At 42.0% G+C, this 15,766-nt stretch overlaps 1 protein-coding gene across 1 annotated transcript in view; it reads right to left on the bottom strand.

The window, feature by feature from the left end:
* The window catches only part of SH3GL2 (SH3 domain containing GRB2 like 2, endophilin A1), an 80,913-nt gene extending 65,909 nt beyond the window's left edge, over positions 1–15,004 (bottom strand). The window contains exon 1 of the mRNA XM_072360253.1: positions 14,774–15,004. Within this exon, the coding sequence (XP_072216354.1) occupies positions 14,774–14,818 (45 nt within the window). The 5' untranslated portion in view covers positions 14,819–15,004. The remainder of the gene's footprint in view (positions 1–14,773) is intronic.
* Positions 15,005–15,766: the final 762 nt, after the last annotated feature.

Raw genomic sequence — 15,766 nt, 5'->3', positions numbered from 1 at the left:
CACCAATAACAAACTGAAGATAAACAAATGGCAAGATATCTTACAGATCCATAAAAGATATTAACAGCAAACTTATTTTATTGGACCTCAATGCAAGCATAAAAGCCACAGAGCTTAACAAAACCCGTTCCCAAAAAAGCACAGATGTGGGGGAAAAAAAAGAAAAGAAAAAGCAGATCCAGAACAGCAAGGCTCTTATACTGTTTGAGGAACTGGGAGTGAGAATGGCTCTTTTTAAACGTGTTGAGAGAAACTAGTACACTGTTGTTATTTTTTTTCCTTCAAACTGTTTTAAGTATTTATGATGTGCCAAAGTAGTAACTTTTTCCTCCTGAATTTCATCTCTTTTGGTTTTCATTATTATTTGTAGGTTGCCATTTAGACCTTTGTGCATTAAAAGAACTTCAGGCATTAACAGTCATTTCACCTTACATGAGTTCATAAAATAATTAATGACTAAAAAAAATAAAAGAAAAAATTACCCTGAAATGCATGGTCCTAACACACAACAATAGGTCTTTTGGGACTACTCTCTTACAAATTGTCTTTTCACCTTCCAGAATTCACAGCTTCAGTTCGGATCAGAAATAACAGTATACTTGTGGATAAGTACAGTAACAGCAATAGGACTGCTGCACTTTGAATGGCAATGGGGGCAGCACACATAGAAGAAAGATCCTGGATTCCTTCCGCAACTTAATTTTCCCAGGTGGTCATAGCCCTCTTAATAGTGCAGAAAAAGATGGACAGAATGAGTAATATACCAAGCAAAGTACATCCATTTGATTGTAGCAAATGCTATAAACTCAGCCCAACTTCTTAGGGCTTTTCTAAACTCCTCAGCTAACAGGCACACCTAGGGATACTTGCAGGCATCTCTCACTGTCTTATCAAAACATACTCTTCCTTGCTAGTAGGTCCACACCATTTGCACAGATAAAATTGAAGGTTGGCTTTTTTCTATTTTTCTAAACCTGAAAATCACATCCATGCATCTCAGGTTCAAGTCTACTCCAGCAATATGCCTTGCAAATTAAGAAAGTCTGCAAAACAGAAGCAAATTCTAGGAAAATCCTGTGGAAAAGCATTTCATCTCTATCTCTCAAGCAAATCCATGAATGAACAGGAGGTACATCAATTTGAATAGAGCATTTCTCACAGTCTATATTAACAGAGCTTTAAGTTCCTTGATAGATTAAAATATTCCTGTTCCCACAAGGAACTCTGACTATCTAGTGTAGACAAAATCCATCAGGCCTCCCACCCCACTGAATAGGGCAAAATCTTACCTTATATCCCATAGAAAATAGTAGGCCTAACTCTGGTAGAAAACCTGTATTTTTAAAACAATGTATTTAAAATCAGTCAGAAGAGACAGGAATTGCAATTTAGCAAATCAGAAATCATATCACAACTCTCTGAAGCAAAGCCAGGGTAAGGCAAGATCATGCTCCACTGTACTTACAGGGCAAATGCACAGGTTGCATGAGTGCGATGGCTCCATATAGGGGAAAATAATAATAATTATATATATACATGTATGTATGTATATATGTTATGTACATAACAGTAATAAAAATCAGGATACAGGCATTTGCCTTTAGGGTCCTATTTACAATGGTCATCTTTCTTGTTATACCAAGAAATTAGGAATTGTCATGGTTTTGTGCTGTCAATATTCTACATCATGACATCATGTGCGGTATGAACTGTTTTGGTGGTATAAGAAAGTGTAACAGAGGGTATGTGGAAGTGTAACAGAGGGTATGTGGAAGTGTAATAGAGGGTATGTGGAAGTGTAACAGAGGGTATGCGGAAGTGTGGAAGGTTCATGCTCCAGATCTGTGGAATGGCAGCATCCCGAGTACTCAGCCCTTGGAGGAAACTACATATCCCAGGGGACAACGCGGCCAGAGATGAATCACCAGAGGAGGAGGACACACATATAATCTCGCTCCCAGGCTGGAACGTCCCTCTTTTCGCCCTGTCTTTCGCTTTGGAGCGCTCCATCCCTGCTGTCTCGCTCTATCAGCAACGTTCCAGCCTGTCGCCTAGAGATTGCAGTAGGCCCCCGGTTCTCCGGGACTCTTTTTCTCTCTTTCTTTTTTCTCTGCCTTGTTTGATATAGTAGTTGTAGTTATATTGTATCATATTGTGTCTCGTATTTAGTAAAATAATTTCTTTCCTTAGATTGCTGCCGTTGTTTTTGTTCATTTCTCCCCTTCTAGGGGCAGCAGCCTCTATCACGGATAAATCTAGATAACCCGATTACAGGAATTCATACAGACTCCTCACTAGCTTGCAACTGCTCTTTCAATGTCACAGGTCAGGCTCTGTGACATGTGAGCTCTGATATCTACATTAGTTGGCCTAAGAAGCAAAGAATCCCTTAATCACTCTTTTTCTGTGCACCCAGATAAAAGCTGGGCAGTAGATAATCCTAACAACTAACAAATCATAGTACCCAACAGCAACCCAAGCTTTTCTGTGAGTTCCTCTCCCTCTTTTGCACTACTTTTGTTGCATTGATATGCCAAAACTGTGTCCTCTGCTGGATCGCTATGGATCCTCTGCACCAGTTGTTCAGGTCTGCAGACCCATGCCTATTTCACTGTATCACTTGTCAATGTAGTCATAGCCTTAGAATTTCAGATCAGCAAATACATCACTCAATATGAAAGAAAGCAAGAGGCAGGAGTATAGTCATGCTTCAGTCAAAGTTCTGGCACATATTTCAAACTGGAACAGCTCCCAGAGGAGATAGGTTGACAGGAGACAAAATGGCTCAAAGGAATTACTGCCAGGTCTTTGCAAAAGTTGTCATCTGCCTCAAAATTCTTAAGATTAGCTTTATCCTTAAAAAAAGCTAAGATTTAAACCTTGAAATCATGAGAATTTAGAAAAGAAGAGATAGAGGACAGTACCATTAATTTTTAAATGTCTTGATTATGTGCTGTTTTCTTTATGTTTGGTTATACATGCTGAAAAAACACAATTCAGAAAATAGTTCTGCTATAAGTCACCCCTGAACATCTGAAATGTAATAAGAATTGTGGAATTTAGTCAGCTAAATGATTTTTTTGTTTTTGTTGTTGAGTAAATGTATACTGCACAAACATTAATGATCATCCCGTATTCACCTAACTTCATAGCTCACTTCCAGCTAGCTTTAGAAGACAAAAATGTGGCAAAAACGTTTCAGTTTTTACTATGCATTGCTTGCTTCCCTTTGGCATTACAAGATCATTTTCTGCTTTTGTGAATTGATCTGCCTTTTAAATACCATGTTTAAGAATTGATCCATACAATATTGCTTTATAATCTAGACCAGTTGCTAAAGACAGAACTCTTTTTTTTTTTTTTTTTTAAACACCAATCTTTCCAGTTGTCAAAACAAATACATTCTTTCAAAAGGGTCAAGGAGACACAATTAATTAGTTGCTTCTCTCAAGTTCCAGCTCCTTGGTAACACAGAGATGCCTATAGAGGAAACCAGGTTTCACAAATCCTGCCAAAAATATCAAAAGATGGCACTAAAAGAAGAGGTGAAAGTAGCTCTTCCCTCCCTGGTGTTCACTTCGCAGCAGAGACTTGTATGAAAAGGATCACTTGGGAATGAAAAGGTTGCAGAATAGTGCACTGAAGAAAAGTTTCCCCTGTTGGCCAAGCCTAGTGAGAGATGGAGCAGGAAGCAAAGTTGCTGTAACTACAGTTTTTTTCTTTTATCTTTTTCTTTTTTTTCCCCTACTCATCCCTGGGTTTCTGAAGGGGATCAGTTAGAACAGAGATCCTATCTCCTTCCCTGAGGGCTTCCCAACAGCTGAGCACAAGGCAGCCAGAAATGGCTGCTACTCTTCTATTCAGTGTACAGAAGGCAGTGCCAGCCGCAAAAGTGAAAATGGGGCAACAACACTTCAAAGCATTTCTGTCTCTCAGATGGGAATACAATGGAGCAAGGTTTATTCATAACTCCAAATTTCAGCATTACATGCGTTATATTTATGACCTCAAAACCACTGTGACTCCCAGAGCAATAGTGGAGACATCGAGACAGGAAATGGGAACCTGAAGATACTGCTGATGTCTAATAGACACTGCCACAATAAGCTGTCCTACAATGACTGCTTGCCTGATGACACTGTAGAAAACAGAAAACAGAATAAGAATTAGAGCATCCATCATAAAGTCTTCTGTAACAGCATAATGCTAATAAGCTTTCTAAATCCCAGAAAGCAAAGGTAAGGTCTAGTCCCACACTCCACCCTTACTGGCCTGCTACTGCCTTCTGCTTCACACACTCTCAAAAGCTCAAGGATTCAAGCACACTTTGCCTCCAGTTTAGCGATCGCACAGGGTTGTTTCTCATACTCCCGATCTGATCTTCATTCTTTCATATAAAGCTCATTTGATATTCACAGCTTCTCTCTCAGCTGCTTGATTTACCTTCCTAAACTTAATTTTACTGCAATAACATGAATTAAGAATTCAAGGGAAATACAGTTCTCAAAAATGATTATTTTACAAAGATTTGACAGACATTTCAGGAAGAAATCAAGGAACAAAAAGGTTTACAGCAGTGAATGAGCTTAAATTCATGCAGATGAAGAAGATCCCTGGACACAGTTAATCTGCAAACATGTAAGAAAAATATGGAACTGGAATTGAAGCTTCATTAAATTTTCAGTTTTCCCTTACTCCAGTGCACTGAGCATGGATATATGAAGTCCTTCTCAGGATCAAAGTAAACAAGGTGCAACAGCACCACTTCAGCGTGTGTCAAGAGAATTTTGTGAACCTGCTTGGGCAGACTGCCTCTTCTTTATCAGAGTTATTATGAATTCTATTTTACCTAATTTTAATGTATGATTTGAGAAGCACCCTTGTTCTCAAAATGAGAGGTGTAAATCAGCTATTACCTTTACAGAGCCCAAAATTACAGCAAAGGAAATGAGACACCACCTAATTTTCTACTATACATTGTCAGATATTTTTAAATTTAAGACCATCAGCGTTCTATTTTTTATTTTTTATTTTTTAATATCTTAGGATAATACCAGTAGACATGAATCAGAAACAGAACCCAAGTACAGCCAGCTGTATGATTGCCCGCTATACTGGCAGTGTGCATCAAGAAACTCAGAAACACCAGCTCATGGAGTTCAGGCTTTCTAGACCATTGATTAACAGGAATATGTGTAAAGGAGGCTAGTGAACTTAGTCATTTATGGTAGGCACCGATTAGCACAGAACAGAAGGATAGCTCCTTTTCTAAAGACACAAAGAAATTTTATCTTGGGAGCCTGCACCAACATTTTCTCACACTAAAATAACAGCCTTCTCCCAGTACAAGGGCTAGGAAGAAGCACGAAAAACTGAGACAGTCTTGTCCTGACTCATGCGAAGTCACAATAAATCAAATACTGTACTTTGCAGCTTATGCAGGTATTTTCAGTTCCTGGCTGTAAATCTGGCCCCAAAACAGATGCTAAGGTATTTCACAGAGCCAAGGGAAAACACTAATGCAGAATAGTTTTGAATCCACTAATAATTATCAGAATGAATAAAAGATTTCAAGTAGGCACTTTGTTCATCACAAGCTAGCAGAATTTTTGACAGCACTGAGGAAAACTGCCACCCTGTCTGGGTCAGCAAACTCACCCCAGGGGAAGGAAGAAGCACGAAAGTCATGCAGGGCTTACTTTCCAGTGACTGTTCAGAATTTTTTGTTATAAGACTATCTGCAGATTAGAGCTTTTCCATATTCTCTTTGCTTTTTCATATTCTTCCTTCCCAGTGAAACAGGAAATTTGGAAATTGTAGGTTTATCATCTTAGAAACAATGTCAGCTTCTCCATTCTTAGTCATGTTAAATTCCATGTGCACTGACAGATACCATTAAATCCATACTGACCTTTATAACCCACTGGTTGTATTCATTTTATTTGTGTGTTTTTGAAATGGTGGCCATCTTGTCTTTTTTGCTGGAATGCCACATACAGTCATAATGCCCAAATGAGGAGCTGATGACACCGGATACAGTGCACTAATGAAGCAGAAAATACCAAACAGCAGTTTCATTCACAGCTTGCCATTTCTCCTAACTCCAGTCAGAGTTATCTACACAAATCTGAACAGATTTGCCTCTGCTCTGTTTTTGAAGCTTTCTGTTGAGAACTTTACTACTCTTTCACCCTCTTTCATCTTCATTTCAGGAATCTTACTCCCACTCATCTCCACAGCTAAATAAAAACCACAATACTCTGAAGAGAACACCAGCTCTACAATCCATTCCAAGTCAAAGATTTACATTATTTGTTACAAAAGTATCCAAGCTTCTCTCCACTTTCAGCAATTAAGTCTTCTTTTCCTTCAGAAATTCACATTTTCCCTGTCTGTACTTAAGACACACCAGAGGTATGGTTTATCAGACCTACTGCCCTACTGCCAACAACACCATTATTCAAATAATAAAAGATCTGCCTTTATGTAGTTTGATAGTTTCTAGCACTATTGTGGAAAGATTTTCCCTCAGACTCAGAACAAAATAGTCCTGTTTTTAAAACAAATAATGAATAATGAAGGTTCTATAAGATCCAGCTACCCTTCCTGAAAGACAGACTTTTGCTTGTTTATGCTAACACATAACCCTTCAATTAGACTCCAATCTAATCAGTAAGCCACGTGCACACATGGTTGTTCTGCATCTTAAGGCATATTTCTACTTTCACACTTCCTGGTTTCTAAACAGTATTTGCATATTATTGAAATTTCCTTATGCTGCAGCTGTTTCAAAAGTTCTACCTTCACTTCAAGCAGTAGGATATAAAGTCAAATCTCTTCTGTTCCTGGCCAAAGCAAGAAATGGGATCAGAAAACTTAGGACCCACTTCTATGTTTTGTTTTGTTTTGTTTTGTTTTGTTTTTTAAATAAAAATAAAAATTAAAAAAAAAAAAAAAAAGCTCCTTTTACTTGCCATGGACAGCATTTGTTTTAGTGCCTAGTGTAGCATTCCTAAAGAAACACAAATTCAGCTGGCGAATTAGTTGAGAACAATATGCCATTTGGTCATCTCTAATGCCTTGGCCAGTTCAGTGCAAATATTCTGACGCCAATGGAAAAGATGGGGCTTCATTTGCTGTCCTCATTTCCAAACACTACCAATTAAGTAGAAAAGACTTGCAGGAGGAAATCAATCCAGCCTGGAGTTATATTTGTAGAAATGCAGCGCTTTAAATCTAGTCCTTAGATTATGATGCACTACTTTCCAAGACAGTCTAAGTGACTCATCTGGTAGGACAAACTCTATTTTTGACATTTATGTCTTATGAATTATTAACTGGTTTGCTGCATCTAGATTGATTTTGCATGAAAAGGAATTCTTGGCACATTGTGGAAGACTGAAAATTGAAAAGACTAGAAAAGAACTCAGCAAAAAAATTTCTAATTGGCTAGTGCTGTTTGAAGGACCAAGTCATGTTGGTCTACAAAAGTCACAAAAGATGAAATCTAGAAGAGTTTTCAGGAGAATGTACTTTCTAGGCTAAAACAAACCAATACATCCAGCCATTCCACCACCTGACATGCCATCCCCATGCAAAAAAGTCAAGTCCAACTCCTGGCTCCACAGAGGACCACTCAAAAGTCAAATCCTATCTCTGAGAGCACTGCACAATCACTTCTTCAATTCTGACAGCTTGGAGTTGTGGCCAGTGCCCTGTGGACCCTGCTCCAGTGCCTGACTACCACCTCAATGGAGATCCTTCTCCTAAAATCCAACTTGACCCTCCACTGATGCAGCTTCATGCTGTTCCCTCAGGTCCTGTCACTGTCACCAGAAAGCAGAGCTCAGTGATGTTCATCTGATCCCCTGGTGAGGGGATGCCTTCTGGCAGGAGACCTCCCCTCAGTCTCCTCTGCTCTGAGAGCCTTTCTTAGAACACTCTCTAATGGTTTTATGTTCTTATTTTGCAGTGCCCAGAAATACACATAGCTCTTGAGGTGAAGCTGCATCAGAGCAGAGCATCCTTTCTCAGCCTCTTGGCAGTACTGATGCACTGCAGAAGAATCTCTACCAGAGCAGGCAAGAGAGATGGAGAAAGTCAGCATTTTTCTCTGTTTAGAACTTCAGCTTATAAGAATTCAGTGATATCTCAATCTGACAGAGAGATTTCAAATGCCAAAAGAGAGGTGACCAAAACAGCCCAACATAGATTACAGTTATATTCCAGTTGTTTTGTGGCTAATTAACTCAGCTAGTGATGCCTATCTGTTCTTAAGAAATACGAATTCACCCTACTACCCTCTCCTGCATGACATGCCTGTTAGCTGAACCAGAACCAGGGACTTAATTTCTCATTACTTTAGGAGGTCCTTTGGCATCACCTCAAGCCTCCTGTACATGCTGCAACTAGAAAGATTAAACTCTGTTGTGGTTTAGCCCAGCAGGTGGCTGAGCACCACACAGTTCGCTTGATCCCTCTTACCAGTGGGATAAGGGGTAGAATTGGGAAAAAAAAAAAAAAAAAAAAAAAAAAAAAAAAAAAAAAAAAAGCAGAATTCATGAGTTGAGATAAAATTATTTACTAAGTTTGAGAAAAGAAAAAGGATAATAGTTCTGAATATATATATATATGAATGTATGTAAGAAATGATGCAGAAGCAATTGCTCACCACCCACCAATCATTGTCCAGCTAGTTCCCTGAGCATCAGATAAGAGAGAGAGATAACTCCTACTCCCCCCAAAACTCCTTCCTCTTGATGTCATACTGTATGAAATATCCCCAGCTGTTTAAGCCAGCTGTCCTAATCCCATTACAGAATCACAGAATCACCTGGGTTGGAAGGGACCTCAAGGATCATGAAGTTCCAACCCCCATTCCCACGCAGCTTCTTGGACCCTTCACTGAGAACAGCCTTGGCTCCATACAACATTGCTTAGCAGAAACTATAAATGTTGGTGTTATCAACATTGTTTTTCTCCTAGAACCAAAATACAGCACAATAGCAGACACCCTGAAGAAAACAGTTTCATCCCAGCTGAAACAAAGACACGACGCTGCCTCAGCAGCACCTCTGCTGGGATCAAATAGCACCCTTTCTTTAGTGGGCACATGAGGACTTGGAAGGCAGGTGAGAGCAAACTATTGCCCCTTTGTGTGGCACATGCTGTGCAGCAACAACTGCTTCAGCCAGTCTCAGCCTAAGTAAGGGAATTATTTTTAAAATGCTATTTAATTGTACTGATATGGCCTCCAGAATGTGCAGAAGAGCATCATCTGTATCACATAAATTACAACAACAAATCTATGAATCATCCTGTCTGGGACTGCCACAGTATTTTCAACGTACACACACACACACACACACAAATAGAATTACACTGAATTTCAAAGAGAGGCTTCTTCTCTATTATCTTCCGTGAAGACCTACAAGGAAAGAGGGAAAATTTGTGAAAAACACTAACACAGTAAATGTAAGTTTCCATTCTTTTAATCTCCTCACAGGGACAAACAAACAAACAAATAAGCAAAAAATAAAGAGAAATTTTAATTCCTATCACTTATTTGACAAGCTGAGTGGATTCCTGTAAGATCTGCTGTGACCTCAAGTTTAAAAGAAAGCTAGTCTTTTTTCTCCAAGATTAAGTGTTGGATTACACAAGCAGTGGAAGGTAATTCTGCTGTGACATAGATCATCATAAGAACACTGTGCTTTGGCTTACTGCTCTTTCCTCTGCATAAAGCCTTACATTTAAGAGACGATCAGCAGCACCACTGTCCATTAGCAGCCAGCGAGAAGAAAATGAAAACAAGAGTCAGAAAAGCTGCCAGAAGGCAACACAGAGCAAGATTCTTTGGTTCAAGAAGAAAAAGGGGTTGGAAGCAAGCTTTGGTTGCCTGTGGCCAGAGCCATGGGTCTGCTTAATTCCAGGTGCTTACCCAGATGGTAAGCAATTGGTAGCAATTCACAACTCATATTTACTCACAGAGCTGCAACAGCTCCCTGTGCTCAGCAAAGTAGATTTCCAGTGCTCTCCCTCCTGTCAAACTTTTAAGGTTTCACCAGCACACTTACAACAACACAACAGCCCGTGTTCAAGCTCCTTCAGCTTTCAGTTGCCATTAAAATATGCACAGTCACCCCAGAACCTCACTTAAGCAAGTGTTCACAGAGTACTGCAGAATCTTCTGCAGAGTAACCTCTGCAAAGTCCATTTCTACTAAATGTGCATGGGCTGCTTCAGTGCTTTTTATGGAATGCCATTAGCATTCTAGTCACAAGGGCACATTCAAATCTTAAAGACACTGTTGTGCATGGATGACCAAGAACAGCCCACTCTTCCTAATTCCCTGCTGTGAAATACTTCCAGTGGAGATGAAATCAAGATAGAAAATACAATTCCAATTCAAGTTATGCTTTGAGCATAGCCTCCACAGATAGTCTCGTTTCCAAAGATCAGTGGGAGCACTATTAATCAGTGCTCCAGCTTTATTTGTATGAATGTGCAAGAAAAAAAAAACAAACTGCATACATCAGGTGGAAAAATGTAGTGATGGATGCTTAAGAAATATTAAAAACAAACAAACAAACAAACAAAAATATTACCTTTTTTTACATACTAAGCAGCACTGTTTCCTATTAGATTAGAACCAGAGTTAGAAACTGGAGCAGACTGTTTAAGCCATCAACAATTCAGAAGGGTTATACAATAGCCAAGCAAGTGGTAATTTAGATTAAGGTCAATTTTTCACTCTTTCAATTACATAATATCAATAAAAGGACACATGGGAATGATACCAAATATGAATACTGTATCTGACAAGCAAGCTACAGTGCACAAATAATAGAAGGAATTTCCCTTTTTGCAGTTGGAAATATTCCCTTCCACAGATAAGTAAATAACTTTCTCAAAAATATTCTTTATTTCCAGATTAAAAAATTGCTCAGTCTCCCTGACCTACAAGTGTACCACTCCAAACTGACAGAAAATAGAGTTCCCATAGTACAGTGCCCTCAAAGAGGTTTCAACATCTTATTTCAGCACAAGAGCACACTCACAAAGCTGCAACACCTCACAAACATTTCTTTTTCCACTTTCTTCCATCTGCTCACATATTACCAAGTTGCAGAAGGTAGAGGCTTCTTAAGTCCAATGTAAGCAACACAAAATGCAACAGCTCCCCCAGGAAAAATACAGTACTGTTTGACTTCTCAGACTTGCCCATCTTCTTCTACAGATATGGGAATTGAACAGAATATCATGGGTAACGTTGAGAGGAGACACGGAAAGAGATAAGCACATACAGTGTGAGCTCAGCCTTAGTCAAAGACAGTGGAAAAAGACAGATGAAGTGCCTTCCTTGGAAAGGCCTAGGCTGGTAAGTATGAACAGCTCCTGCTAAAAACAGAGGGACGCTCAGGTTTGTATTAGAGAATATGGGGCCAGGTGGGGGTTTAGGAAAACGATACTGATATACCACTAGCCACCATCTCTATCAGCAATAAATAAGTGGTGTAACAACTGGATACTTGCTGCTGAAGAGTTCAAGAAGGGAAGAAGATACTTTGTTTCAAGAAAGGCTGTTCTACCCACTGCAGTGAAAATTATTCACGTGCTTTACAAATGTATATGGTTTCACACACTCAGGTTTGATGCATCTTCCTAATAAGCAGATGCTCTTACAGTGCACTTTCAATCCACAGGTTCAGTGGTTTCAAATTCTGCCTCATCTCTAGTGAGGTCTTTTTGCAAATGAACCATCATGAACCACTGCAGATACCCTCTGAAGGCCAGAACAATTTTGCAGTGAATGAATCACAGCAAAGCAGGACAAGAGTCCCATTTGCTCCTTATTAAATAGTAGGGTCAGGATCACCATGCACTTTACAAGCTGCCTTGTTAAAGAGGGAAGCATGGTACTTTGCACCTAAAAGGCTGATTGTGACAACTGTGAGTGGTCTAGGAGCAGTTTCTCCAGCTTTTCCTTCTGGAAATAATCCCTTTTCTGTATAAAAAATGCACACAAAGGTTATTTCTACCATGGTGTAAAAAGAAACCAATATGTGTCACAAATAGCAGGATACTGTATTGAAAAATAAATCATATTACTGGCCTTTTTGATCAATTCAGCCTATTTGGACCTGCTATTTTACGGTCAGTTTAATTTATTCACCAGTGGCCAGGGGAATCTAGCATATGGCCATTCCCAACATTTCTGTTTATTTCTTTATGAAACCTATGTGGGAACCTGCCTTAGCAGGAGAAGTGAACTACATGATCTCCAGAGATCCCTTCTAACCCCTGCAGTTCTGTGATTCCCCATGAAATTATCCCTGTTTTGACTGCAGCAGTTGGTGCAAGGAATTTGACAGACATTAAGCTCTTCAATATGATTTCTGTTGAAAATGTGGCATTACTTAATGCAGGTGAGCCTGACCTTTCACAAGTCAAATATGTATGTATTTATATGTATATGAAATCAAAACACTTGCTTAGCAATTAAACAATCTAAACATAGAAGTTTCAAATATTTCAAATTCTGCCAGGGACCTACTGCTGAAAAAAACATTTTTTTAACATTTAAATTGTGACACAACTCTTTATACTTGCAACTGAAACAGTTGTAATAATAATAATGTATACTCATAATGCACTCGTGTGTAAAAGGACTACTAATTTTACAACATAAAAGGACTAAAGAAACTAAGCCAAAGACTTCCAAATGCTTTACTGGATTAAAAGGCACATCAGAAGTAACTAGAAATTGTTACAGGTGTGACTTAGGACTGCAGTACAACTGTGCATCATACACAAGTTCTTACATGTCTAAGAATGATGGGAAAGATTCAGAGTCTTTAAAACTTCCAGTTTGTTTCGTCCCATCTGGGGATCTCCATTCACAGTGGCAATGCCTATCCATACTCCACCTGGGGATCAATCCATTATCAGAAGGATTCTCCCAGGGTTAAGGACAGCACAAACAAGGCCTGGATTTCTCACTCATGCTGAAAACAAGCCAATAAACAGATCTGTCTTGCAACCTACTTGTGAGTCATTCTCATACATGAATGTGTCTTCATGCCCTGCATACAAACAATCTGTGAAAGTCACGGCTGGGCCCAAAAATCCCTGGGTCATCTGATAGCAGGCTGCTAAATCTGGCAGCAGCAATGTACTATTTTGGCTCCAGACAGCTAAAACTCTTCTTTCCTTCTACATGGCAGTACTGCTGACAGTCCATGAGAGCATGTCATCTGAAGGACAGAACAGCACTCACAGACCATTCTCCCTCTAAAAGGGATGTGCACCCCTGCTGCTGCAGAGGCACATTCATTAACTTATAATGATGAATCAAGGCACACTACTAGAAAGTAAACTTCAGACTGCCTACTTCTCAACTACGGATGACACAGATCCTGCAATTCTTACTTGCTGGTATGAGAACCCAACATAGCAGTGATGATTCCTGGGCTTGCTATAGGTAGCAGAGAGTGATAAAATGAAGTAGCAGCAGCAGATGGACACTGCAGTATGGGCTCAGGCATGCTTAACCACTCCTTACTGAATTTGTCATGAGTACAGCAGGTTTCTGTGATGACTGTTTTACCAATGATGCAGCATAATTTGTTACGAAAGGTGAGACACAATGTCACCCTGCTCCTGCATGGGCCTGTGGAGGACTTGGCACATCCCACCACACTTCTAGTCAAAATCAGTATGGAATAATTGCAAAGACAGCAAGAACTAAAGTTGGGACTAATTCTTGTGTAAGGGATCATTCCTTTAGGTGCATTTCTCCACAGTGCAGCAACAGATGAGATGAAAGAGAAGAGATGGATGAGAAAGGAAAAAGCGTAGGTGTTGAAAAGCCTAATGGCTGCTGTATCTGCAAGTCTGCACCTAGGGGCTGCTTACAGCAACGTACACTGCTACCTGAAGATGCAATGACAGTCAGTGAAAATTACCAGGAGTTCTGTGCTCACTTGCGAAGAAAATAATGGAGCTTCACACAAGTCTTGGACTACAGTCTGTAAATTCAAATAAATTTCCCTGGCTTCTACAAAACCATTTTGGATTTATCCCCAAAACACACCAAGTCTGAGCCCAATTCAGAACTGTACCCTTATGGACTACAACATACAGACTCTGCATTACGAAACAAATCGAAGCCGGGTGAAACACCCACCCTGACCTCCTTGCAATAACACACCATGCCTAAAGCAACGCGACCAAATCCCATTATTCAGATTTTGTCTGTAACCTGAGTGGGTTGTGGGGTGGTGGAGGGACGGTTGGGGGGGGGAGGGAGGGTGTATAAAAATAATGTAAAGGGTCTGATTCAGAAAGCCAACCTAAAACCAGCCGTTCTGATGGAAAAGCAGCGCACAGCCCGCAGAACGGGTCCGACGCCCACGCGAGCACCTGCCCCAGCTGCCGCTGCGCTGCAGCCAGCCCCTGTGAGATCGGTACCAGCTCACCGCACGGCATCACGGTGCGGCTGGGGCGGCGGGGCAGCCTGCGGGGCGCTCACTCATGCCCGTGTATTCTCACGAACCGCGCGCACACACACACCACGCACACCCGTGCACGCACGCACCCGTTCACACACACCACGGGCACCCATGTACACGCGCAGCCCACGAGTGTCCGTGCGATCGGATGCGGGCTGGGCAGCCGGACTGAGTCCAGCGCCGCGCACCGGACTGCGCCGCGCTGCCGCGCTCCACGCACCCGCGCACGGCCCCAGCGGCGCGGGGGGCCGAAGCGGTACCTGGGTCGCTTTATGGAACTGCTTCTTGAGCCCGGCCACCGACATGGCGAGGGCGGTGCGATGCAGATGAAAGGAGCCGAGCGGAACCGAGCGGCGCCGAGGAGCGATGAGGCTGGGTCTCGCCGCTGAGGAGCTGCTGCCGCTGCCCGCCGCTCGCAGCCCCGCACGCCCGGCGCTGGGAGGTGTCAGGCGGCGGCCGCGCTGCGGGGGCGCCCTGACGTCAGGGCTGGCCGCACCGCCTCCCCGCGCAGCCCCGGGCCGCCCCCGCCCCGCCACCGGCCCCGGCAGCGCCGAACGAGAGCAGCCTTGGCGCGGGTGGAGGCGGCGCTGCGGGACGCCGCCGGCATCCTAAGAGCCGCTGCCGACGGTCCCTCCCGCGCCGTGTGGTCCTCGTCCCGTACAGCCCCACGGGGACGCCGTTCAACCCGCCTCGACTGGGACGGTGGGCAGTGATGGACAGACAGATCTGGGGCCTGAGGTTGCGGGTGTCGGCACGCCCGTTTCTTCAGGCCTAGCTGGCCTCAGTGTGATGATGCCAGCTCTGCCTCCTTGTCGGCCCTCAGTATGTGTGTTCTTCTCCCCTTGCAATACCAGTGATACACAGGCAGCCAAACCTACAGCCTGCCCCACTGCTGGCACACTGGTGTGGCTGTTGGCTTGAAGGTAAAGAGCCTCAAACCCAAATAAATGTCAATAATGTGTGCTTTAGCAATTTGGTCAGATGTGCTATAAACACTAGCAGAACAGTAATTAGCAGTAATTATTAGGCTCTGCCAGGAAAAGCCTAAACAATGCAAGCAGTGTGACCCAAATGTAACAACACTTCTCTGCAGGCTGGGCCAGCCCCTGTGGATGTGTGCTGCATCTCAGCGTAGATGGGATGAAAGCTCGCATCTGCTGAAAGCAGCCATGCTGCGCTGGCAGCTCCATCCCCACTAACATCCCACAGCAGCTAGGTAGCGCAGATCACAGGAGATGGGATGGAAACATTCT

Source organism: Excalfactoria chinensis, chromosome Z (assembly GCF_039878825.1).
Source record: "Excalfactoria chinensis isolate bCotChi1 chromosome Z, bCotChi1.hap2, whole genome shotgun sequence".
NCBI classification, from domain to species: Eukaryota; Metazoa; Chordata; class Aves; order Galliformes; family Phasianidae; genus Excalfactoria; species Excalfactoria chinensis.
The sequence above is the reverse complement of the archived record's forward strand: the minus strand, read 5'-3'. Positions and strand labels throughout refer to the sequence as shown.